Source organism: Canis lupus, chromosome 10, assembly GCF_048164855.1.
Source record: "Canis lupus baileyi chromosome 10, mCanLup2.hap1, whole genome shotgun sequence".
In the NCBI taxonomy this organism is placed as follows: domain Eukaryota; kingdom Metazoa; phylum Chordata; class Mammalia; order Carnivora; family Canidae; genus Canis; species Canis lupus.
The window spans coordinates 2,532,514-2,558,904 of NC_132847.1; the positions used below are offsets into that span (position 1 = coordinate 2,532,514).

Sequence of the window (26,391 nt, forward strand, 5' to 3'; positions counted from 1 at the left end):
ACTCCATAATGAAACATCAGTAAAGCTGAATCTCTTATTACCTATAACGGAATGGTTTTTTTTTTTTTAACTCGAGTAAACTTAGAAAAGTCAGTGGATGTAAGATCAATACAAATACAAAAGAGAATTGTGCTTCTATATGCCAGAAACAAGCAATTAGAAAATAAATTTTTAAAAATACCATTTAAAACGGCATTGGGATCAAAAACTACAAAACATTGTCACAAGAAATTAAAGATCTAAATAAGTGGAGAGTCATCCCATATTCACAAATCCAGAGATCTGCTATGGTTAATATGGCAGATTGACCTGCAGGTTCAACATAATCCTAGGAAAATACCAACTGGGTCTTTGCAGGGATTGACAAGCTGATTCCAAAATTCACTTGGACCCTGAGTAGACAAAACAATTTTGAAAAAGAAGAACAAGATCAAAGGGTTCACATTTCCTGTTTTCAAAACTTAACTACAAGACAGTGTGGTTCTGGCACAGACCAATACATCAATGGACTAGAAGTGGGATCTCACAAACCTATTTTTTTTTAATATTTTTTTCTTTATTTATTTATGATAGTCACAGAGAGAGAGAGAGGCAGAGACACAGGCAGAGAGAGAAGCAGGCTCCATGCACCGGGAGCCCAACGTGGGACTCGATCCCGGGTCTCCAGGATCGCACCCTGGGCCAAAGGCAGGCGCCAAACCGCTGCGCCACCCAGGGATCCCCTAGGGATCTCACAAACCTTGCATTTATGATCAGTTGATTGTTGACAAGGATGCCAAGACAAGTCAGTGGGGAAAATAAGTCTTTTCAACAGAAGGTGCTGGGAAGACTGGATAGCCAGGGGGACTGGGAGGAGAGAGAGAGAAGGCCAAAGAAATGTGTACTGTCTCAAAATTAAGTGGCTAGCCCCTGCTGACGCTATTGAGGATGTTTGCCCAGGTCTGGGAAATTTCCTTTGCATTTGGTGATGGAGAGCAAAGGGACTAGAAATTTGGAAGAAAGCAACTATGTTATTTCTAAGTTTGCCAATCCCAGGGAAAAGAACGCTGGAAAATTACATAGATCATCTTAAAGGAATGAGACTTCTTGAAGAAACCAGCGTGAATCCACAAGATACAGCAGTTCTACTGAGATGAGAGTGTATCAGAGAGAATCTGTATATCTGCTAACAGTCTCCGCACCCAGTTTCAGTGTCCTTTATCCATCCTGCTACTGTCTCCATTCTCAGGTTATTCTCCTTGTTAGAGGAAACAAAAGCAAAACAAGGTTCTGAGAAATGTTTTCGTCCACTGCTTTGTTGACTGTGAGCAGTAGACCTATTTCTTTCCTGTTTTTCTTGCTCTGAAAAAAACTTAAAAAAAAATCTTTGGGGAAGGTGAGAGAGAAGCTGTTTTGCCTGTTCCTGTCATTATTTGCAATCTTTAACTCTTCCTGGGCTTTTTAAGTTTTGAAAAAAAAAATTATAAGTCTGTACTGTCATCCTGCATTTGCCTTTACAGCTTTTGTGTGAGTCTTTCTTAAAGTTTAATTTGTCTTGTGCATTCCTGCTGGTTTCTTCATTTTCTTCCTCATCAGGATAATTTGTAATTACTCAGCTATCTTTGCCTTGGGTTTTGCATACTCTGTAATGATGGGTTGCTTTCTTCCAAGTTACTAGTTGTTTTGTGTCCTGGATGTGTGTTGGGTTCTGGTAGCAGTTTCCTCTGGTTATCCCTAGCCATTATCTTGTTGGATATGAATGATGGTGAAGCAAATCACGAACTTGTTAGACACCCTGCGTTTAGCTGAACAAGATTTTCACAGTTCTCTAGATACCCATCAGTACTCTTGTCTACCAGCTCTGTGAAAATATTAAGAGCTTTCATATCTACTTTCTTTGGCCGGTTGACATAGGTATATTGCTCCCATCAAAGTTTCATTTCTGTTTCTTAGGTTCTTGAGTTCTGTTCACTTAGATTTCTCTAAAGGATGTCTATTATCTTGATATAAAATATCTTTTTTCCTCTCTGAATAATAGTTCCTTAGATAGACTTCTCCATCATTATAGACTAATCTCAAGACCTACTTCAACAAGTCTTGATGATTAGTTGTTATTTAAGGTGATCTAAAAGTTTTTCTTATTACTTATAAATATCAGTTTATGGACATCTCAAAGCTTTAAACCTCCTGTTCTCATTCGTTCATGTGAGTAGTCTCTTACAGTGGGGTTTTTCCCTAATTGTCCTCCACAGGGACTGACTTCATGATTTTTTTTCATGTTCTCTTATCCTTCCTCAGCAGTTAGCTATTCCTAGCCCATCATTTTTTCTTTTTTTTTCTCCTCTGAGGATGAGTCATTTCTTTTAACTCACATATTATCTATTCAAAGGTTAACAACAGTATCACACACTTTTAGCTAGCATCTCTCAAATGTAAGGAATGGTAGAGAACTGTGTGGATATTGCATAAAACAAGGACCCCAATGTGAAGAAATGTTCTTGCTATATGAGTTCTTTATATATTTTGCATATTAGCTCCTTAGCAGATATATGAATTACAAATATTTTTCTCTTATTCAGTAGGTTGCCTCTTCATTTTGTCGATGTTTCCTTAGCTGTGCAGCAGCTTTTTATTTTGATGGAGTCCTACTTGTGCATTTTGCTTTTCTTGCCTTTACTTTGTACTTAAATTTTAAAAATCATCGCCAAATCAGGGAAATTCCTGCCTATGTTTTGTTCGAGGAGTTTTATGATTTCAGGTTTTACGTTGAAGTCTTTAATACATTTTGAGTTGATTTTTGTGTATGGTATAAGATAGTGGTCCAAAAAAAAAAAAAAAAAGAAAGATAGTGGTCCAGCTTCATTCTTTTGCATGTTGCTGTCTGTTTTTCCCAAAACACCATTTATTGAAGAGACCATCCCTTCCTTGTTGTGCATTATTGGCTCTATTGTTATAAATTAATTGACCAAATATGTGTGGATTTTTGGGCTCTCTATTCTGTTCCTTTGATCTATGTGTCTTTTTTTTGTTTTGGAGGAGGGTGTAGGAAGAGAGGCAGAGGGAGAGAGAGACTTAAAAGGCTCCACACCCAGCATGAAACCAGACATGGGACGGGGTTCAGTCTCAAGACCCTGAGATCATGACCTAAGTTGAAATCATGAGTGGGACACTTAACCAGCTGAGTCACTCAGACACCCCTGTGTATCTGTTTTTATATACAGTTTTGATTAGTTTTGTAATATAGTTTGAAATAAGAAAGCATGATCTCTCTAGCTTTGTCTTTCTCAAGATTGCTTTAGCTGTTCAGGCCCTTTTGTGGTTCAATGCAAATTTTAGAATTATTTATTCTATTTCTGTGAAAACTGCCATTGGAATTTTGATAGGGATTGCATTGAATTTGTAAATTGCTTTGGGTAGTATGGGCATTTTAACAGTATTAATTCTTCCAATCAGAATAGCTTTCCACTTACTGTTGTTTTTTTTTTTTTTAATTTCTTTCATCGATGTTTTATAAGTTTCAGTAAACAGCTCTTTCACCTCCTTGGTTAAATTTATTCCTAAATATTTCATTCTTTTTGATGCAATTATGAATGGGATTCTTAACTTTTCTTTCTAGTAATTCATTATTAGTGTCTAGAAATGCATATTTATTGATTTTGTATCCTGCAACTTTACTGAATTTGTTTATAAGTTGTAACAGCTTTTTAGTGGACTCCTTAGGGTTTTCTATATATAATATCATCTACAAATAGAGACAGTTTTTCTTTCTCCTTTCAGATTTGGATGCCTCTCCCCTCCGCCCTTTGACTAATTGCTCTGGCTAGGACTTCCAGTGCTATGTTGAATAGAAGTAGTGAGAGTGGACATCCTTGTCTTGTTCCTGATCTTAGAGTAAAAAGTTTTAGCTTCTCATTAATGGAATATGATGTTAGCTGTGGGCCTGTCTTATATGGCCTTCATTATGTTGAGGTACATTCCCTTTATACCTTTCCTGTTGAGAGTTTTTGTCATATATAGATGTTCAATTTTGTCAAATGCTTTTTGTACATCTATTGAGATGATTACATGGTCCTCCATTTTTTTTTAAGATTTATTTATTTATTTATGATAGACATAGAGAGAGAGAGAGAGAGGCAGAGATACAGGCAGAGGGAGAAGCAGGCTCCATGCCGGGAGCCTGATGTGGGACTTGATCCCGGGACTTCAGGATCGTGCCCTGGGCCAAAGGCAGGCGCTAAACCGCTGAGCCACCCAGGGATCCCCGGTCCTACATTTTGTTAATGTAGAGCATCACATTCAGTTGTGGAGATTGAACCATCATTTCATCCCTGGAACAAATCCCCTACTTGATATGGTGTGTGACCCTTTAATTTAGTTAAGTATTGTTGAAGCCATCATTCTTATGTTTGAAATTATGTTCCAGGGGATCCCTGGGTGGCGCAGCGGTTTGGCACCTGCCTTTGGCCCAGGGCGCGATCCTGGAGACCCGGGATCAAATCCCATATCAGGCTCCCGGTGCATGGAGCCTGCTTCTCCCTCTGCCTGTGTCTCTGCCTCTCTCTCTCTCTCTGTGACTATCATAAATAAATAAAAATTTAAAAAAATGAAATTATGTTCCAGATAGCCCAGTTTTTGTTAACATTGTCACTGTGTCCAAGTCATTGGTACTGGAAGTACTAGTACCAGAAGAATGAAGTAATAAATAAAACAGAAATGCTCCCACGTTCCTTACTTTTCTGCCCAAGAATTGATAGTACCTTCCGGTGTTGCCAGCTTTCAAGTATAAGATGAAATAAGTTCTGGCGATCTTATATACAGCATGTTGACATATTTGTATTTGCTAAGAGACTAGATCTTAAGTGTTTTCACCAAATACAAAAAAAAAAAAGTAAGTGAAGTGATGTATATATGAATTCACTTGATTGTGATAATCATTTCACAATGCGTATCAAATCATCACATCGTACACTTTAAATATATGTAGTTTTTGTTGTTTTATATGTAGTTTTTATTTGCTAATTATACCTCAGTAAAACTGGGATGGGAGAAAGGAATAATGCCTTCAAAGACTCTCCTGTCCAATGGTATCCTTACCTCCTTCCGTGTACCAGCAGTGTTGAGGTATAGTCAGTGGCTTTCTTCTGCGTTGGTGGGGTTTTGGTGGCAAAGAAAACTGGACATTCTATTTAGTCTTGTTTCTTAATTGTCACTTCCTTGTTTTTCAACAGGGATTTCAGTTTTATGTGTTTATGTTTAGGTAAATGATGATGCTGGCAGTCAGGAATTCCACATTGGGAAGATCACATTTGAGGGGGGAAGATAATGAGTTTGAGATACTCAGTATTCATGGAGAACTATCTAGCAAACAGTTGAAAATTACAGAATAAGGCACAAGAGAGAGATTTAGATTTAGTTAGACATTACATACAGAGGGTGATCGTTGAGACCATGGGAGGGATTGAGGTTGCCCACTGAAAAAAGAGGGCCCAGGGCAGATGCTTAGTGAAACACTTCCAGCAAAGAGGCTAGCAACAGAAGGATGAGCAAGAGTATGCAGAGAGTTGAGAACAAAGTGTGGTGGACAGGAGTCCACAGAATAGAGAGCTACAGAAAGACTTGTACTCAGTGCTGTAATGCTTTTGTGGAATGGACAGTGTGGTGGATTAAATAACATACTTCTGCTGCACCATGATACCAGTTTGTCTAAGAACCTAGCATGATTTTTAGTTCTTTTGATTGTAGCATCTGTCGTGCATGAAGATGTTGTGTCAATTGTAATAGAAATTATTTTTGAGCATAACTTTTTAGATGAAGTGATTGGTATTAGCCATCATTTAAGATTACTCTTAAGATGCTTTTTATTATGTCATGGAGAATATCCAGCAGATATATTTAAGTTGTAAGGATATGAAAAATAATCAAAATCCATTTGTGATACATAGTAACTAAGTATAGAAGATGAAAGATAATGGATAGCTATTGACAATTATACTTGCTGACAGTTCAGTTAGTATGACCCTACTTGCAATGTAGTCTGATACATCTAGCACTCCAGGTGTACAGAAGATGTCTTCATGTTGCCTTCTTGTTAAAAACTCTATACAGAAAGACAATGACTTGTAAAAATTTGTTTCTTTAGAATATAACCAAAGAAGGTAAAATTTGCCAATTAGGAGAAAAATAAGGGACACATTTATTTTACTTTTTAAGGATACTAGATTCAAAAATGAAAAATTAGATACAATAACATTTGAGAGCTCACACAATTAAAATGTTTTCTTTAGCTATTCTCATCATAAGAAGCAGAAGACAATGGAATATCTTCAAAGTGCTGAGAGAAAAGTAACTCTCTGGAAATTTTTACCTAATTAGGTAATTAATTAAGCGGTCATTCAAGAGTGGGATCATTTGAAGGATGTTTTCAGATATAAAAAGACAAGTTTACTCAAAAACCTGACTTTACCCTGAACAGATCCTCATTTGAAAGAACATCAAAGGGATGTTCTTATTCTTCTTAAACAGAAGGAGAAAACGAAACACAAAAGGAAAAAGTGAGATGTGAAGAGGATAGTGATGGTTAATTTTTTTTTTTTTGAGACTTATTTATTTGAGAAAGTGTGTGTACACACATGAGTGGGCAGAGGGGCAGAGAGAATCTTCAAGCAGACTCCCTCCTGAGCTCGGAGCCTGACACAGGGGTTGATCTCAAGACCCTGAGATCGTGACCTAAGCGGAAATTGAGTTGGAAGCTTAGCGTACACTACCACCCAGGCATCCCTGTGATGGTTAATTTTAAGTGTCCCCACAGGGTGTCCAGATAATTTGGTCAGACATTCTGGGTGTTTCTGTGAGGGTATTTTTAGTGAGATTAACATTTAAGTTGGTAGATTAAATAAAGTAGGTCAAAGCAGATTGCCATCCCCAGTTATGGTGGGCCTCATCCAATCAGTTGAAAGCCAGAATGAAACAAAGAGCTGATTTTCCTTCCAATAAGAGAGAATTCCTCTTGCCTGACTGCTTTCAAACTAGGACCTTTGCTTTTTCCTGCCTTCAGACTCAAACTGAAACATTAGCTCTTCCTTGGTCTCAAGCTGCTAGGCTTTGGACTAACCACACCATTGATTCTCCAGCTTGCTGACTTACCCTGCAGATCTTGGAACTTGTCAGCCTCCATAATCACATAAGCTAATTCCTTATAAGGAATTTCTTTATACACACACATATTTTACTGGTCTGTTTCTCTGTAGATCCCATACTGACATAAGGACTGACAAGTATCTGTAGGTAACGTTTAACAAGCATTGACTGTATGAAACATTAAATATTAGGGATGGAATAATTAAAGCAAGATGGAACTGAATACGGGTCATTACACATAAGATGAAAGGGGATGGTTGGAGCTGTATTCAGCAGTAGGTTGAATGTTGGCCTCCCAGAAGATGTGTCCATGTCCTAACCCCCAGAACCCATGAATGTGGAAATGTTATTTAGAAAAAGTTATATTTGCAGATGTAATTAAATTAAGATCTTGAGATGAGAGCATACTACATTACCCAGGTGGGCCTTAAATCCAACAGTAAGTATCCTCAGAGACAAGTGAAGACATAGACACAGTAGAGAAGGCCATGTGCAGATAGAGGCAGAGGTTGGAATGATGCAGCCAGAAGCCAGGGTCACCTGAAGCTGGGAAAGACAAGGAAGGGGGCAGCCCCAGTGGCTCAGCGGTTTAGTGCCACCTTCAGCCCAGGGTAGGATCCTGGAGACCCAGGATCGAGTACCATGTCAGGCTCCCTGCATGGGGCCTGTGTCTCTGCTTCTCTCTCTCTCTCTCTCATGAATAAATAAATAAAATAAATAAGATCTTAAAAAAAAAAAAAAAAAAGACAAGGAAGGGTTTGCCACTGAAGCCTTCAAGGGAGTGGGACCCTGCCAGCACCCTGATATCAGACTGCTGTCCTTCACCACTATGAGAGAATAAATTTCTGTTGGGTAAGCCAGCAGGTGTGTGGTGTTTTGTTGGGATAGCCCTATGAAACTAATACATAGTTTAAGAGCCTGCGCTATTCAGGAAGGAACTAGAGACATTGATTAAATATAAACTCTTTATCAGGTATGCATGTTAACATTTTAAGAGTAATCTCTAAAGTAGAACTTGAATATATAAATGGAGGAAAAGTGGGGAATGGAGAAAATGTGATCAGTGCTTTCAGAAGTAGAGAAGGATGGGAGGGGGAGTATAAAGAAGCTTAGGAATAACAGGATACATGAGAACAAAGTAAAGTAATAGAAACAGATCCAAGTATACCCTGTGAGTAATACACATTCACAGACCTGGTGGTTGAGCCTCCTTTGGCAGTCTGGTGGAAGGGAAACGCTTAGGCTGCTTTTAGAGTAGTAGTACATGTAGAAGTAAATAAGATTAAAGCAAACCAAGTCTCCTGAAATACTCAGTATCAGTATTTAAAATAATTGTGCTTCCTAATCATGCTAAGTAACAAGATCTAGCAGTGGGTCCAGTCATTTTGATTACCAGTGTTGGGTCTATGAAGTGAATCTCCAGTATGTTTTCATGTTTTTGCCATATCTGCAGTAACTAATGTAATTGTTGTTAGTTACAGATTCAGGTGTTTTGTTGTTTACCTTCAGAGATTAAGAAAACGGTAGATTTCATTTAATGTGGTGAAAATAAAGATGGTTTTCCCTCATTCATATTTCACCAACCTTTTGGGTTCTGCCCCATCTCAAGAGTCCTTGCTCTAGATGTTAGTCTTTCTGCAACTCTCCTCTCCCAGATAGCTACCATGTCCCTTGAGTGAGGGAAGGAGGCAAAGGATTGACATTCTGTGTCAGTGGATGCGTGGCTGTCTCCCTGTGTCAAAGGACTTTCCCCAAGGAAGCTTTCTCCTTAGATTTGGCCGCCTTCTTGGTGGGCTTGAGTAGACATGCTTGGATCCTGGTGGACTAAGAAAGCGCCTCAGCAGGAGTAAAACCCTGATCTCAAGATCTCAACCATTGCTGCTTGACTCGCACAAGAAGCTTGAATGCTCCAAGTCACAAATCCCTACTTATATTGCTTAACAGTGCTCTGTGTCAGAACTGGAAGCTCAAAGCTAGGGCCACTTTCAGGGTTCAGGAATTCAAAACTTAGCAGAGTTACTAGGGGTCTTGTTCCTTTTGTTCTCTCCGTTTGCCATCCTAGCTTTAACTTCATCCTAAGATTGTTTCCTCTTTATCACAGAATGGCTGCCAGCAGCAACTATAGCCCCATGTTTCCTTATTCACTTCCCTGTGGGAAATAGAGGAAAGGCCTCTTCTCAAATGTAGTTTAAGTTCTTCACTTCCCTGTGGCTCTTCTTAGACTGTATGTCTACCTCCCTCCCCCTGGAGCTGGCACTCATACAGTTGTCACTGAAAGCATATGCAGGGTAGGTAGATGCCCAAATTAAAAAGGTTTCTGTTTTTGTTTATGTTTTGTTTATGTTTTGGGGGGGTAACTAACAGAATCTACTTCAGACCTCAGAGTGACCCTATGGTCCTGCCTGGAAAGGGGGGAAGAGTAACCTGGAAATAAATCAGGGTGACAGTCTGTCCACCATGCTTCCTCCCTCCATATGAACCAGTGGAAACATTCAGGAATGCCTGCCGGCTTGTCAAGGGTAAGACCAGTTTCTGCTTGGAAGGGGATAGAATGGATCCCTTCCTTGTGTATACTTTTCCATATTCCTCTCCTGATTCTTAGCATGCTGTTAACCTGATTTAGTTGTATATACTGGAAACTATGGGTTTATGTAAGTAAAAAGTGAAAAGTAGTTTCTCGGGAAAGAAGAGCTGATTGGCACAAGATGTTAGTAAACGTCCTCATTGCAGTAAGAAAAAGGTACCATCAGTATAGAGGGACATGCTAGTCCTGGAGAGTCCTAGACCTACATCCAAGTGGTCCTGAAGGTTCAGGTGTAGGGAGGGGAGTCAGAAAAGAAGACAAGGAAGGAGGGCTGTGGAGGAGGAGGAGGAGGAAGGGAGGAGGAACGCCAGGAGGATGAGAGCATTGAGAGCCAAGAGAGGAGAGTGCTCAGCTTAGATATTACTGAGAGTCAGGTTTGGAGGAGGACACAGTGTCCCAGGGCTTAGCAATGCTGAGGTTATTGGTGCTTTTTAGCCAGAGCACTTTTCTGGAGTGGCTAGATGTGAAGATTAAAACGTGTGATGAGGAATGAGTGGACATAAAGGAGGTGGGACAGCAGGAACAGGCAGCTTTTGACAACAGTGGCTGCAAATGCAAGCCTTTTGAGAGATCTTTTGTCCTTCTTTGTTTTTAAGATGTAAGGGACCTGCAGGTTAAATTGAAAGGAAAAAGACAAAGAGGGAATGATCATTAATAGAAGGTTCCTGAAAAATCAAGAAAGGCCAAGGTCCAGATCATTTTTCCTGGCCATTATAGCAACAAATCCAGAAAAGAATAAACATTAACAGAAGTTGGGAAGGGGTGGGAGGAGGGGCTCAGAACAAAGTAGATACAAGGTTAAGAGAAAAATCGAACTTACAAATAAGGAGAAATTAAGACAAAAGGAGAGCAAAACATTTCAACAACATTAAACACTGAAGACAAGTCATAAAAAGGTGCTAGATTTAAGTGAAAGTATTAGAAATCGTAAGCAAATAAGTTATCCGTGAAAGTGGATGAAGGAATGAAAGCTAGATATTTAAATCCAGGAGCTGAACATTAAAAGTTAAGAAACGAGAAACACAAAGAATTATATTTTGTCCTTTGAATCATAAAGTTGGAATTTAACAGAGGAAAAATAGGGAAAGTCAGGATAAGAAGCAGGAAATCTCAAGATCAAAGAGATGATAATCTAATGTGTAAATAGAAAGCAAATAAACAGAACATACCTGACCATGAAAAAAACATCTAGATCTAGGGTAACTAGTCAGGCTTATTTTTATTTTTACTTTTTTTGTTGGACGTAGCCAGTAGAACCTCCGAATGCTCCCACATGAAACTGTGGTCTGTAGCACAGACCCTTTTCTTTGTGTCAGTTCTGGCTCAGTCTCTCTGTGTCATTCTTCCATTTCTTCCTTTACCTAGGAGGTTAAGTGCCTACTGTGTGCCACACATACTGGAGGAGATGCTAAGTCTCATAATCGAGTAGAAGAGACTTGGAATAAGCAGCCAGTGGCTAGTACATTATGATAAATGCTAAAGTGGGTGTCATCTCAGAATGCCATGGAAACACAAAGCACCCAGCTTGGCCTCAGGAGGTCAGGGAGGGCGTCCTGGAGGAGAGATTTTAGAATCCTGAGGTTTAGGAGGTGATCAGCAAGGAAGCAATTGGCATCTCAGACAGAGGAGACAGACCACGCAGGTTCTGAAGGCGTGAGGTGCACTGGGGAGCTGTGCTTTGCACCTTCCACCCCATGTCCCAGCTCCCTCTGCAGCAGATGGGTGGTTCTCAGACGTGGGAGGAGACCTGACCCACACGAATGTGGTGACTGCTATGTACTAGATGGGACAAGGTCTAAGTCAAGTGAACCAATGTGGAGTTTCGGGCTGCTTGGGGAGAAGAGATTTTATTTATTTATTTACCTCTTCCCTCACAGAACCCTTTAAATATTTACACACTCTGCACCAGAATATTATTCCTGTTTGTTGCAGATGGGATCATCTTTTCAGAACTTGATTATCCTAAATTTGTATAGTGTTGTAGCTTCAGTTATGAAAATCTTACTTGATTTTCATGAGAGTTCAAAGAAGGGCTTCGTCTTTATTCTGTGTTCTTGTGTGAGTCACTTCTGCATCCCCTCCTCTTTGCCTTGCAGTTTTCCAGCATTCCATTGGGGTTCCAGCACCCATTAGACCTCTACCATCATGTTCTTTTCCTTTTCCTAGATTTCTAAGCACCTTTCATGTTGGTACTTTATACTACCAACCAGTATTGCTGAGATTTCATTTCTGTGCCAGGCTTGCCTTCTCAGTACATTTAGAGATTCCTTAAGATTCAAGACCAGGGTTTTGGTTGTTGCTGACCTTCTGTGTTCGTTGAGGTGAGGATTCTATAATTCTTGTTGGTAATCTTTTGGGTCTTCTCAAGGAATAAATAAAATTCTCATTACTGTTTCTGGATTCAACAGGATAGTACACACAGAAAAAAATTGAAGTTCAGTCTGCAATACATTTTTTTCAGGTTTATCGAAGATATAATTCACAAAATTTTAAGATCCTGTAGTACAATATTCTATATCTGTAATTTCACATTTTCATGATAACTTCCAAAAAGTTTTTCCTGACACTATAACTAATAAATGCAAAGAAGTCAGAGGTGTAGTCCTCCTCTAGATATGGCAGGTTAAAAAAAAAAAGGGGGGGGGAAGTAAAATGATTTTGAGTTTGAGCAAAATTGCTATTGATAAATTTTAATAGCTTCTAAACGCATTGTTATTAATTACAGGAAGGAATAAATAGATAATAAAATAAACATGCTGCAACATTAAGTGGCTATGAAAACCTCTTTTCTTTTTCTAAATAATGAACATTCCTTCCTTGAACAGGAACGTGAATATCTTATTCTTATTATTGCATATTCTTACTGATATAAATGTTTTCAGAGACATTTTATGGATGATGATTTGGGTGAATTTTGGGAACAAAGACATTCTTTTGCTCAGTCTGTTGGAATTTGTTTGGATCGTACAGTTGGAAGAATCTGTTCTTGGTGGGGATTCCTTAAGAGAATTTTAAAGCTCTCCTTCAGTATTTTTGATAGATTTGCCTGTGTGGTTGCATCCTTTCCTGTGTTTTTTTCAGTCTTGGAAATTATGACTGTTACTGAACTGCTGGCCTTCTAAGTGGACAGTGACACTGTGCAGTAGGGAGAGAGAATGAGACCAGAGTAGTAGCTCTTAGGAACTGGGGATGTGGGGCAGACATGTGCTGTATGCTGTGGGTGGATTTCACACACTTTGGTGCAGAAAATCCTCACGGCACCAAACTGGAACACTAGGACCAGATAGACTGACACCCATAAAACTAAAGGAATTTTTAAAAGATTATTTATTTATTTATATATTAATTATAGGGCAAGGGGCAGAGGGAGAGGGAAAAGCAGGCTGCCTGCTAAGAGATCAGGACTTGAGCCAAAGGCAGACACTTAACTGACTGAACCACCCAGGCATCCCAAGGGAATTAATTTTTTTTTTTTTTTATTGGTGTTCAATTTACTAACATACAGAATAACACCCAGTGCCCGTCACCCATTCACTCCCACCCCCCGCCCTCCTCCCCTTCTACCACCCCTAGTTCGTTTCCCAGAGTTAGCAGTCTTTACGTTCTGTCTCCCTTTATGATATTTCCCACACATTTCTTCTCCCTTCCCTTATTTTCCCTTTCACTATTATTTATGGGAATTAATTTTTTTAAGTGCTGAAGAGTGGAGGAATAATTAGAGCCTTTTTCATATACATGACTCTTATGAAATAAGAATTTTTTTTAACTCAATCTTTGTAAGTAAAAATTGAAGTTGAGCATTGAACCCAGGCAGTTGCTCAGCTAGTGCATAGTTCATCTAGAATGTGGACCCCAGTCTTGCTAATTCCATGACTGTCTTGTTTCCTCCTTACTGCAGTGTGATATGTGTGAAATCATAGACCACACAGAGCAAGTGACAGAAAAATGAGTATTGTGCTGAAGATAAGTTTTCTTAGGTATTCTTGTTTCTGCATTTTCTTCCAGGTTTTGTGTAGCAGTGTGTTTTGAAAAATAACAAGTGAAACACTTAAAACCAACTCTTTGATTGCTCTGTATATACAATATTGGAAGTTTTTCCAAGACAGGTTATCACAACACATTACCTAAACGCTTATATTTCAAAGCAGTATAATTATCTGGGAAACAGATAGCACTGCAAGTAAACAGTTTCAGGATTTTAGAGTTTCACAATGCCTTGAATGTATCTTTCAATAAATAGTTGACTACTAAAATTGTAATAAAGGCTTTTTTCCATCCATTTAATTTGATTGAGAAAGGACTAAAGTTTCGGAGTGCAGAAATTGTTTAAGGAAAATGGTGATAGTTGTCAACAATATAATCATGATGTTGTGAAAGCATTTATGTCTCAGTGTGTGTTAGGAGGCCCCGGGTAGCAAATACGCTCTTGTTACAGTCCTTCACCACAATAAGAAGAGAATTTGGGGGAAGAGACCACGTAAGTGGGAAGGATAGATGTACCTTTCTCTGAATTTAGTTGGCATCTTTACATTGTAGCATAAACACTTCATTTCTTTTGCTAAGTAGTATGCTTCTGGGGTGTGGAAAGTATATATTTCCCATCTTTTGGTACAGTTTATTATTGATTAACACTGATTTAGTATTTTTATTGTTTATTTGCTTTTAGTGTTACCCTTTTGTCCTCTCCATCACCTCCCCCGCCCCTCTACTCACACTGGTGCAGAGCCTAGGGCCTGCTGTCCTCTGGCACTGCATATGGTGGCCTTTGGGCTTCACCTCTGTGACTTCTTTCCTTCTTCTGGACCACCCTTCCCTTTCACTTTAACCAGCTGGAATCGTGAGGACAGGGAGGGGAAGAGTAGCCTGGGGTGGCTTCTTAAGATTTGCAGAGGGTGGCAGAGCTATGATGATCATATGTGTAGACTCAGAAATTGCAGAGCCTGCCTTAACAGTGTACTGTTACGGTGTACTTACGGGTATCTGAAACAGATTCTCCCCCCAAATCCATATAGTGGCCATGTAATAATTAGTGTCCTAAAGGGAGTGTCCTAGGGTCTTCATGTATCTTTTCAGACAGGTGCATATAGTAAAGTTAATACATATATCTTAATATGGAATTGTATTTTTTTTTACCAATAAAGGTAAATTAAAGGAATAATCTATTTCAGTTTCTAATCTCATGTTATTTTAACTATTTGAACTTCCAATACAAACCAAAGCTTACCTTTCTCATTTCCTTAGACACTTATTAGGAAATTTGTTGAAACAAGCTTGAGTTTCAACAAACCACTTGGTAACTGAAGTAAAGGTTAGTTTGACTGCCTCATTTACAATCTCAAGCAAAATCAGTCCCTTTCTGCCTTTCTGTGAGGATGGGGTAAGGAGGGTGGAAGTAGAGGAAGGGTGTGGAGAAAAGTTGAATGCAAAGGAGGAAGCAGAAGTCAGGGGTAGATCAGTCACCTGGGTGTTAGAGGTATCAATCTGTTTTACCTTTAACATTCTGTGAAATTAAACAGGATTTTTTCACAGCTTTAATTTGCATCACAGGTAACATTTTAATGGAGCCTCTCTCCCTGTACAGATACAGATTGATTTTCACCGTATTGTCCTTCTTGGGTATATTCATAGGTCTGTTGGCAGTGAGCTCCTTGAAGTGCTTTGGATATACATAGAGTATTCAGGGAACAGTTGAACACTTTCATAAAGACTTGATTAATTTTATTTATCTTTATTTGAGAAAAAAATTAATAGTTTTTTTTTCTTTTCTGTTTAGTTGCTGATCATCTGGGCTGTGATCCTCAAACACGGTTCTTTGTCCCTCCTAATATCAAACAGTGGATTGCCTTGCTGCAGAGGGGAAATTGCACGTTTAAAGAGAAAATATCACGGGCTGCTTTCCACAATGCAGTTGCCGTAGTCATCTACAATAATAAATCCAAAGAGGAGCCCGTCACCATGACTCATCCAGGTAAACACAACATGGGGGGGGGGTTGTAAATTTTGTTTCTCCTTCTAGAAATTAGTGCATTTTAGGTAAGCATTTTGCCACCACTGAACCACATCATTTACAACATAATTCTATTATATTTGTTTTTTATATTCATTTTTGATATTACCATTTGTTTATTGAGATGCATGTCTTTTTCCTTTGGTTGAATTTGTTTCTTAAATAGTGACCATAAGCATCTGTAAAACTTGTACTTAATAAATGACTGACCTTGACCAAATCTTTAGTCATTTTGCATTTCTGCGTTTCACTTGATAACTTTGAAAAATAATGTGTTTCATTTAAAATCATTTGTCTAGGTTATGTCATGGACGCTCAAGGATTATCTCTTCAAGGAGGTTGCTTTTGCTTTTTATCTTATCAGGATAAATGTTGAAGCCAGCTCAGTAGTAACTATTTCTTCATTTCTCGTGGGAGCATTTGAGGATATTTTTAATTTAACTGCTTTAATAACAATAGTAGCAATTTATTGAGCACTTACTATATATATATAAATATATATATATATATTTGCCAGGCACGGGACTATGAGGTTTTTAGGGGAGGTTGTTTTTTAACAAACTTTATTCTTTAGAGCAGTTTTATGTTCCCAGGAAAACTGTGTGGAAAGTACAGAGATTTCCCATACAGCCCCACACATGCAGAGCCTCACTCACTACCCACATCCCCCTCCAGAGCAGTAAGTTCCTTACAGTTGGTGAAACTGCAGTGACTTATTATAATCACCCACTGGCCATAGTTTAATTTGGGGGTCAGTACTACTGTTGTACATTCTGTGGGTTTGGACAGATATGACATGTACTCACCATGATGGTATCACACAGAGTATTTTCACTGCCCTAAAGATCCTGTCTATTCATCCCTTTCACCATTAACCACTGATTGATTAATTGATTTACACTATTTCCATAGTTTTGCCTTTTCCAATGTCCTGTAGTTGGAATCATACAGTGTCCAGCCTTTGCAGACTGGCTTCTTTCACTTAGTAAACATACATTTAGGTTTCCTCCATGTCTATTCGTAGCTTGATAGTACATTTCTTTTGAGTGCTGAATAATATTCCATTTTTTAGATATACCACAGTGTACCTGTTCACTTACTGAAGGACATCTTGATTGCTTCCAGGTTTTGGCAATTATGAATTAAGCTGCTGTAAACATTCGTGTGCAGGGTTTTGTGTGGATTTAAGTTTTCAGATCCTTTAGGTAGATACGGGAAAGCGTGATGGCTGAGTTGTATGATAAAAGCATGTTTTGTTTTATAAACTGCTAAACTGTCCTCCCCAGTGGCCAAACCATTTTGCACATTCACCAGCAATAAATGAGAGTTTGTCACCGTTTGCTGGATTTTTACCTAGAATTCTAATAAGTTGTCTTGATATGTTTCCCTACTGATATGATGTAGCACTTTTTAATACATATTTTCATAGTCCTCCCCATAGCTGTGCATGGTGTAGGTGCTCTCCTATCTTGTTGACCAGGAAAGCACAGCAGGGGTCAGGCCAGCAGGTTTGCTAATGGTCTCTCACTTCTTAAAGTTGCAACCTAGATAATGTTAAGTTCTGCATTCATAATGATTTCAAATTACTTATTTAAAGAATTTTTTATTTATGAATTTGAAGAATTTTAATAATTTTGACTTATTTAAATATAAATTATTTAATAACTTATTTAAAGAATTTTAATCATATAATTTTGATATAATCCATTTTAGACACTAAATTGCAAAGGCCTCCACACCCTAATTGAGGGTCACCTTTTGTGTCTATTTTAGTAGAATAATGAGGTGGATTTAAGTTTTATTGTTCTGTGACTTGTTTTCTTCCTTTCATATTAAGCATTTTAGAGCTAAACTATATTCCAAAAGTAACACATGCTCAGTGTAGAAAAACTGAAACTATAGGAAAACACAAAGAATAAAATGGAGTGAGTGACTTTCACTGTCCAGAAATCCCTGAAGTTCTATAGCTTTTAATTTCTTCAGGGAAACCAAAAGGAGATTAAGGGACAGGCCATCTACGGGAGAACACTGGATTAGAGACCATGGCTTTTCTACTTTAGGTCTCAGAGCAGGTGCCAGTTTGTTCTCCTCAGCTGTTGTAGTAGTGTGAAGAGAAACTATTTGAAATTTTGGACCTGATTATTCCATACTGATTTCTTCTTACTGAAGACATGAAGAAAAAATGAAGAGAGAGAAATTCATTTGAGCACATGTATTTTTCTTTCCTACTGGTGATATTTACATAAAACTGCAAAGAAGTAGCTAGAATGAGTCTTTTAAATATGAGAAGATCTGGGGATTGTAAGAGAGGAAATTGATGTCTTTTTTTTTAATGGTTTTTGTTTAAAAAGGAGGGAAGCCTCTATAAATTATTGCAGATTTCCCATCTGTGTTCCTTGAAATATTATTCAGATATGTTCATAGATGACGCATGGCAGAAAAAAGATAAGTGGTAAAATAAGTTTAGGAAAATGCTTGAAAGATATGGTCCACTTTTAGAGGCTCCTCGTAGACATACTGAGGTCTTTTAGAGTTAAAAGCTTGTTCTAGGGGATCCCTGGGTGGCTCAGCGGTTAAGTGCCTGCCTTTGGCCCACGGCATGATCCTGGAGTCCCCGGATCGAATACCACATCAGGCTTCCTGCATGGAACCTGCTTCTCCCTCTGCCTCTGTGTCTCTGCCTCTCTCTCTGTCTGTGTCTCTCATGAATGAATGAATGAATGAATGAATAAATAAATCTATCTTAAATAAAATTTTTAAAAAATTAAATAAAAACTTGTTCTACACAGATTAACCTGTGGCTTCCCAAATTTATTTGACTGTGTATCCCTCTTTTCACAGTTTAGTGTGGAACCGCACAAGTAAGGAAATTTCAGGCTAGAGTTTGAGGAGATAGTGTTAGGAAGTGGAACTTTGGTGAGGCAAATAGAATGAAAGCAGAGGTAAGAGTTATGAGAAATGGCTTTATGTTGTCATTAGACACATAAACAATCAATGTACTCTGGGAAACTAAATTGAGACATACTTTGGAGAGAGATTTGGCATCATGGGATCTTGTTAAAGAGTTCATTCATTGTGATCCAGTAATTTCATGCCTGTATACATCCTCCAGAGTACTTTTCAGACTTCAGCGTGCATACAGGTCACCTGGACATTTTGTTAAAATGCAGATTCTAGTCAGCATATCTGGGGTACACTCGGAGATTCTGTATTTTTAACAAATGTCCAGGTGATGCTAATGCCTCAGAGATAGAGTACTTGCAGAAGCAACCCAGGCAGGATTGGAAGTGGCCACAACATTGAACACTGTTCTCTCCCTACACCCAGATCCGTTAGCAGATGATATAAGCCTTACTCGTCCACAGCTCTTGCTTTGAGACACGAGGAAGTAAATACAGGAAACCTAGGTTTTAGTCCCGGATTTTCCACTGACTTGCTCAGGAACATCAGAAAGTTGCCTTCTGTCTGGGAAGGCTTCTTGTGACTCTATACCTAGATTCTGTGGAAGGTCTTGAATCCCTGTTGTAGAGGACAGCCACTCTTTGCCTGTCTTATGAGATCTACTTTCTGCCTCCAGCCATGTGGGAATCAATGGGAGATTTCATGTATTTACACCAGCATTTATGGCCCTCTCTGTCATCCTCTAGACCCTTGTTATTCTTGCACATGTGCACGGGAAACACACACAATGGTATTCGTGGGAGCATTGTAACAACAAATTACTGGACGTACCCAGATGTCCATCACAGAAGAAGGGAGTGATTGTGGCATATTTATACAGCAGTTAACTGTCTGTGAATTAAAGCCACACATAATTACATGAATAAATCCCAATAATAAAGCCACACATAATTACATGAATAAATCCCAATAACATAATAATGAGCATAGAAAAGTTGTAGAAGAGTATGTACAAATAGCATTTGAATGAAGTTAAAAATGCAAAACAGTAGCTGCCATGTAAGCATGTATGTGTGTGTGTGTGTGTGTGTGTATATATATATATATAATAACAAAAGCATATATTAGATTAACAAATACCAAATTTGGGGATAATGGGTCTTTCTGGAGAGGGGAATTTGAGCAGGGGGCAGGAAGAGGGGAATTTAAATAGGATCGGAGAGAAGTAAATGAGGTTTGGACAGGTCTGTAATGTGTCTCTTCTTAAGCTCAAGGTCGAGTACATAGATGTTCATTATATTCTCTGTAATTCTTGGGCTTTGAAATATTTCAAAGTAAAAATCAATAGTAAAACTCTGTGAAGGATTAAAAAGTAAATAGAAGAGTGGCACTTCTGGCTCTGACCAAGCAGATCACCAAATTCTCTTCTCAAAAGAAAGCAACTATAAAAGTGGACAAAACTGACAAAGCAACCACTTCAGTGTTTGGAAATAGACCAGAGGCATACAACGATCTGAGGCTCATTTATGTTTTGAAAAACTGCCAGACTTTGGGTAAGAACAATGGGAAACTGTGGGGTTTGGCCAGGGGCTGCTTCCCACATTCAAGTTCTGTTGTATGGAGTTTCTGCCAGGGCAGGGTGGGTGGCAAGGACTGATGGCTTGCCTGGCCATGACAGAAAGGTGGGTGACACCCGTGCCCGACATTGTTGTCTGTGGAAGTGACTTCATGGGGGCAGGAAGGTGGAGAAAGGGCTAGTATCTGTCTCTCCTAGCCCAATATTGCAGCCAAGTATGTTCTTGTTTGAGAGACCACATGCTCCGTGGTAACCACTGAGCTGAAGCTGTTTACACTCCTGGATGGCCCTGAGGCTGTGCATGTAGGTGAGAGATAAGGGACTTGCAGAAGCAACCCAGGGAGGTTTGGAAGTGGCCACAACGTTGAACACTGTTCTCTCCCCACACCCAGATCCAGATCTGTTAGCAGATGATACAACTCTTACTGATTTGAAATGTTGGAGCACCCATGTCCAGCAACTGGCTCACAGCTAGTCTTGAAAGAATATTAAAAAAATAAGAAACTGGGCAGAGATATCAGTGGCTGCACACCACATCAGAAGCAGATTTCACAGGTCTAACCTGGCCATCCTACTAAACAAAACAGGCAAACGAGGCAACAGAATAAAACTTAAGGGGAAAAAAAGATCAGAATGCAGCAGAGTTGTGACATTTTATTGTCTGAAATGTCTGGTTTTCAACAAAAGATGAGAAGCTATGCAAAGAAATATGAAAGTGCGACTCATACTCAGAAAAAGTCTGCAGGGGCACCTGTATGGCTCAGTTGGTTAAATATCCGACTTTTGATATTCACTCAGGTCTTGATCTCACAACCATGTGCTTGGGCTCCTTATTGGGCTCCACACTGGGCATGGAGCCTATTTAGAAAAAAAAAGTCTGCAGAAGCTACCTCTGTGTATTCCCAGATGCTGAATTTAGCAGAGAAAGACCTCAAAGGAATTAATGCATGTTTAAATAACTAAAGGAAATGATATTTAAAGAATTAAGAAGGAAAATAATGACAACAGTAAATGGCACCAACAAGCCAGCATATAGAGATTCTCAATAAAGGATATAAAAATTATCAAAAAGAGCCACATGGAAATCATGGAACTGAAAAGTATGGTATTGGAAATGAAAAATATTGAGGCCTTGGACAGTGGATTCAAAATACAAAGAATCCATGAGTTTGAACCTAGAGCAATAGAAATTATCCACTCTGAAGAACAAATTTTAAAAAACTAAAGAAAAGGAACAGAGTCTACGGCCATACCACCCTGAACGCGCCCGATCTTGTCTGATCTCAGAAGCTAAGCAGGGCCAGGCCTGGTTAGTACTTGGATGGGAGAAAAGGAACAGAGGTTCAAAGGCCCATGGGACATTGTCACATCCCGGAGGAGAGGGCAGAAAGTGGCAGAAAAAATATTTCAAGAAATAACTGCTGAAAACTTCCCAAATATGATGTTTGGTAGAAATTGATAAGGTAATCCTAAAATTCAGAGTAACTCGGATAGCCCATATAATATTGAAAAAGAACAATGTTGAAAGACTTCGTGCTACTTGATTGCAAAACTTCAGTAATCAGAGCATTGTGGCATTGGCATAAGTTAAGGATGGTGCATAGACTGATGGATCAGAATTGAGAGTCTAAAAACACCTGGGTGGCTCAGCGGTTGAGCATCTGCCTTCAGCCTAGGAGGTGATCCTGGGGTCTCCAGATCGAGCCCCATGTTGGGATCCCTGTGTGGATCCTGCTTCTCTCTCTCTATGTCTCTCATGAATAAATAAATAAAATCTAAAAAAAAAAAAAAGAGAGAGAGAGTCTAGAAATAAATCCTTTTAAACTCAGTTGATTTTTGGCAAAGTGCTGTGACATTTCAGTGGGGGAAAGATTGTCTTTTCAACAAGCGGTACTAGAACAGTTGTTCTCCAGATACAAAAGAAAAGAAGTAAGACCCTTACCTTACAATGTATAAAAATGACCTCACAATAGATATTTAGACAAAATGTAAGAAGTAAAACTACATAAACTTCTAGAAGAAACTGTAGGAGAAGGTCTTTGTAATTTGGGAAAGTTCTAACTCCGAAAGCACTATCTATAAAAGACAACAGTGTCAGTCTTCGGAAGTAAAATACTTTGTTCAGAAAAGACCATGAAGAAAATGAGAAGACAAATCCACAAACTGGCAGAAAAATAGGTCCAGCTCATAGATCTGAACTCTTATAAATCAGGAATAAGACAAGCAACCTAATTTTACAATGGGCAGAGGATTTAATGATTTAATATTTCATCAATTATTAGAAAACAATCAAAACAGCAGGAGATTATTCCACAGCCAGTAGAATGACTACAGTAAACAGGTATGACCATGTTTTGTGGAGGGAGTGGGTAAACTGAAACCCTCCTTCTTTGTTGGTAGAAATGTGAAACAGTACAAGCAGTTTGGAAAATGGTGAGGCAGGTTTTCTTTAAATGAAGCATAAATTTACCATATGACTCACCAGCCCTGCTCTTGATAATCTACCTAAGAGAAATGAAAACAATGAAACATCCCCACAGAACTTGTACATGAATACTCATTGCATTATATACAGTAGTCCCAATAGTGGAAACAAGTGTCCATCAGCCAGTGACTGGAGAAACAATTCCACAGAGCCACAGAATGGACTATAGTTCAGCAATGAAATAGAATTAACCACTGATAGCTGCAACAACATGGATAAACCTCTAGAGTATTACACCAAGTAAAAGGAGGCAGCTAGAAACATCTGCATGTGGCATGATTTCTTTTATGTGGAATGTCCTAGAGACACAAGGCACATTAGTGGATATGCAGGCTGGGGGCTGGGTGTGCAGATCACCTGTGGGCAGGCACATGGGTATTTTGGGGGGTAATGGGAACATCTGAAATGTGACTTGTGGTGGTTGCACAAAATCATTGAATTTACACTTAAAAAAAGTGAATGTTACAGCATATAAATTACACTTCATTACACTGTTGTTCAAAAGTGTGATGCAGGGGCACCCAACTGTGTCAGTCGATGGAGAGTGTGACTAATGAGTTTGAGCCCCTCTTTGGGTGTAGAGATTGCTTTTAGAAAAGGTATAACGTGAGTGTAAGGTTCAGAAGCAACATAAAAATTCTTAAACTGGAAGCTTTGAGTTGTATGCCCTTAAATATTCTTACTTTGAGAGACTTAGAGCAGGTACTCATGAGATGATCTTATGTGACTTTGGTTCTCATTTTAAGTATTCAGGGTAGGATGTTAAAGACCATATAAGGATAGAATGATTTTAAAATGTGAGCAAGAAAATGTAAAAATGAAGACAGTCCCTTTACAGTGAGTGGAGACATGTTAAATGCCCATGTGTGTGTAAGATGGAAAGATTAACTCTCAAGTCATGATCTAAACACAGAGGTTAAATATTTGAGTTATGAAGTCTTTGGCTAAACCAGACTGCTCTAGGTGGTTGCAGTTTATTTAACCTGTAAAGTTACACATATTATTTTAAATGAGAGCATGGATGTATATTGCTAACAAAAGCAATGGAAGTAAATCCATTCGTTGAAAAGATTTCTGAAACACAATTTTATTTTTAATTTTTACTTTTAACTAGAGAAAAATTAAAATGCCATTTTTGGGAATTTGGGGGTTATGAGCAAACAAGCTCATTTTAGGGTCTGAAAAGGTCTGACTGGTGTCTGGATAGGGAGAACTTTTGCCCTTCCTCTTTTGAATCCCTAAGCTGTTGTTCATCTCCCATTTGCCCAGCAGAATTCAGTCTTCGTTTCAGTCCGTTCTCTGTGGTGGTGCATCTGTTAACACAGTCCTCGCCCTGGAAAAGCGCTGGGGAGTATTTTGTCTGGTTCACAGATCTCTGCTTCTGTAGTGACTTCACTCCCCTACTCTCATCTTTCAGAGGCGTATTTAAGGGATTGTCACTGACCTGTAATTTGCCACAGCATTCTGCATCATCTTTTTCATCATAAAAACAAAATTAAATCTCTGTCCAATAAGAGATCACCTCTAAAATAGTGAAAAGAGTTTGGCATTGACAGTCACGAGACTGGAATTGGAATGCTAGGCTCAGTGATGACTAGCCTTGGGGCTGTAGGTGAATGAGTCTTTAAACCATTGTCCTCATTTGTAAAACAGTGAGAGCATCTGCCTAATCACCAAACAGGATGATTGTATCTTTATTGAGAGAATGAATTTGTTAAATTGTACAGTTGTTATTTGTTTTTCTTGTGCCTTGAATGAGCACCACCTCTTTTATCACTATGAAATCAATCTACTTATTTCTTTAAGACTAGTACTTCTTTTTTTTAATTTCCAAGTATACTTTTTCTTTGTTCTTCTGGTCTTCCAGGTGACAATTGTTTCAGATGTATTTAGTGTAAAATAGTTAATCAACAGGTATTAAGTTACATTTGCTCTAGGCCATGCATTCTGTGACAGACCCTGTAGGGATCTGCAGAAATGTATGCAAGTTCTTGTCCTTAAGGAACATTTGCTCCTATAGGGAGACAAACATGCATGAAATATTTGGGGGCCCACTGCATGCTGACTTAGCACAGCAGGCCTTAGTATTGTTACCAAGGAAGAGTTCTTGGTTCTTATGGCTGGAAGGAACTTATGAGAGGATTTCATAGAGGTGCTTTCATTCTGCGGAGCCTTCCATGGTTGTCAGGATTTGACCAGAGGAGACCCTGTCAGTGGGGGAACCACATGAGTCAGTGGTTCCACCCCTGGAGGGGCAGGAGCCTAAGGATGATGGCAGGGAATGAGGCTGGGTGGGTTGACAGCAAGCAGAGGGATTTGGGTTCCATATGCTAATTCATGAACAGATATTTTTTGAGCTGCTGTCAGATCTCCAGATGTAAACAAGACCCACATGATAACTGCTTTCATGGAGTTATAATTAAGCAGAGAAGATAAACATTGAATCAGAAATGATAATTATGAAAAGTCTTTATGAAGCAGAACTAGTTCCACCGAGTCAGAGAGGGCTGCCTTGAGGGCTGCCCTGAGGAGATGATCTCTGAACAGGAATTCACTAGTTGAGAAGAATCTTCTAGGCAAAAGAATCCTCAGGTCTGAAGACTCTGAGATGCGGAAAAAGCAATGTGAAAGCATTTGAAATACCAGGAGGAAGGTTTTGCTGAAGGGGGGTGGGTAGGGTAATAGTAAATTAAACTTAAAGGCCTCTTCAGAGTAGACCTGTGCCCAAGGCAAGGACTTAGTTATTAGTCACAGTGAGGATTTTGAAAGACGTGGGAGATGTAGTTCTTGGCCAGTGAGGCCAATGCCACCTAACTTGATTGCCCCCTCGGTCGGTCCCGGCACTGTGCTAGGGGCTCTGTAGCTGTGGGGGTCACACACCTGCCACAGCACAGAGCAGCTCTGCTCCATTGGTGGCTGCTGTCTTAAGCAGCTGGAAAGTTGTATCTGGCTTCTCTGCCATCCAAGTGTGGGCTTGGGAAACCCAGCAGGAAGCAGTGGACGGGGGTGTGGAAGGAACGAGCGGTGGCAAATCGAGCTCCACACAGTGTGTCCCTGCACAACCCCACACCCCCTACACACACCCCTGGCCAGTCCCTCAGGTGAAAAACCTGGAAGCAGGAAGGCCCTGGGACATTGGATGCCTGGCTGAATTCCAATGATGTCCACATTCAGGGTCAGTGAGATGGTAGTTTATAGGAAGATCCTGTTTCAGCCCAGCCAAGTGACACTAAATGGAGGTCTGTCCTGTTACCCTCTGGGAATGGGGTAAGCTTAAACGGCACAGGCTCAGCACACACATCATCTCAGGCCTTCTCAGGCCTCCATCTTTTCAACAGCAGTCCTCTATGTGCCCTAGCGCTTTGCTCTTCTGTTCCTGCTTATACTCCATAGAGAAGCCTTATGCGCTGAGAAGCGCTTGCTATCCTGCCTCATTTGTGTGCTACTGCTCCCTCTCCCTGCACAGATACCCTGCTCTCCCTGTAGGGCAACACTGTCCACATGAGGCTCGAGGGCCCTTGCATCAGAGTCACTGGGTATTCCCCTCCCAACCTACAGCTCCTCATTCAAGGAGTGGACCCAAAGATCCATGTCTTAGCCCTCCCCTGCTCACCTGTCAATTCTGCCCACCCTTCATTTTAGTCAGGAAACCTTAGATTAGCACCTCTCTGTGCTGTGCATTGTGATATGAACTGATATGAATTGGTAAGAGTCTAAGAAAA

The 26,391-nt window shown here is 39.5% G+C and overlaps 1 protein-coding gene across 3 annotated transcripts in view; it reads left to right on the forward strand.

Annotated features, from left to right (window-relative positions):
- RNF130 (ring finger protein 130) overlaps positions 1–26,391 on the forward strand; it is a 136,841-nt gene that overhangs the window by 18,250 nt on the left and 92,200 nt on the right. For all 3 annotated transcript variants that reach the window (XM_072840457.1, XM_072840456.1, XM_072840458.1), the window contains exon 2: positions 15,474–15,668. In XM_072840457.1, coding sequence (XP_072696558.1) covers positions 15,474–15,668 — 195 coding nt within the window. The remainder of the gene's footprint in view (positions 1–15,473; positions 15,669–26,391) is intronic.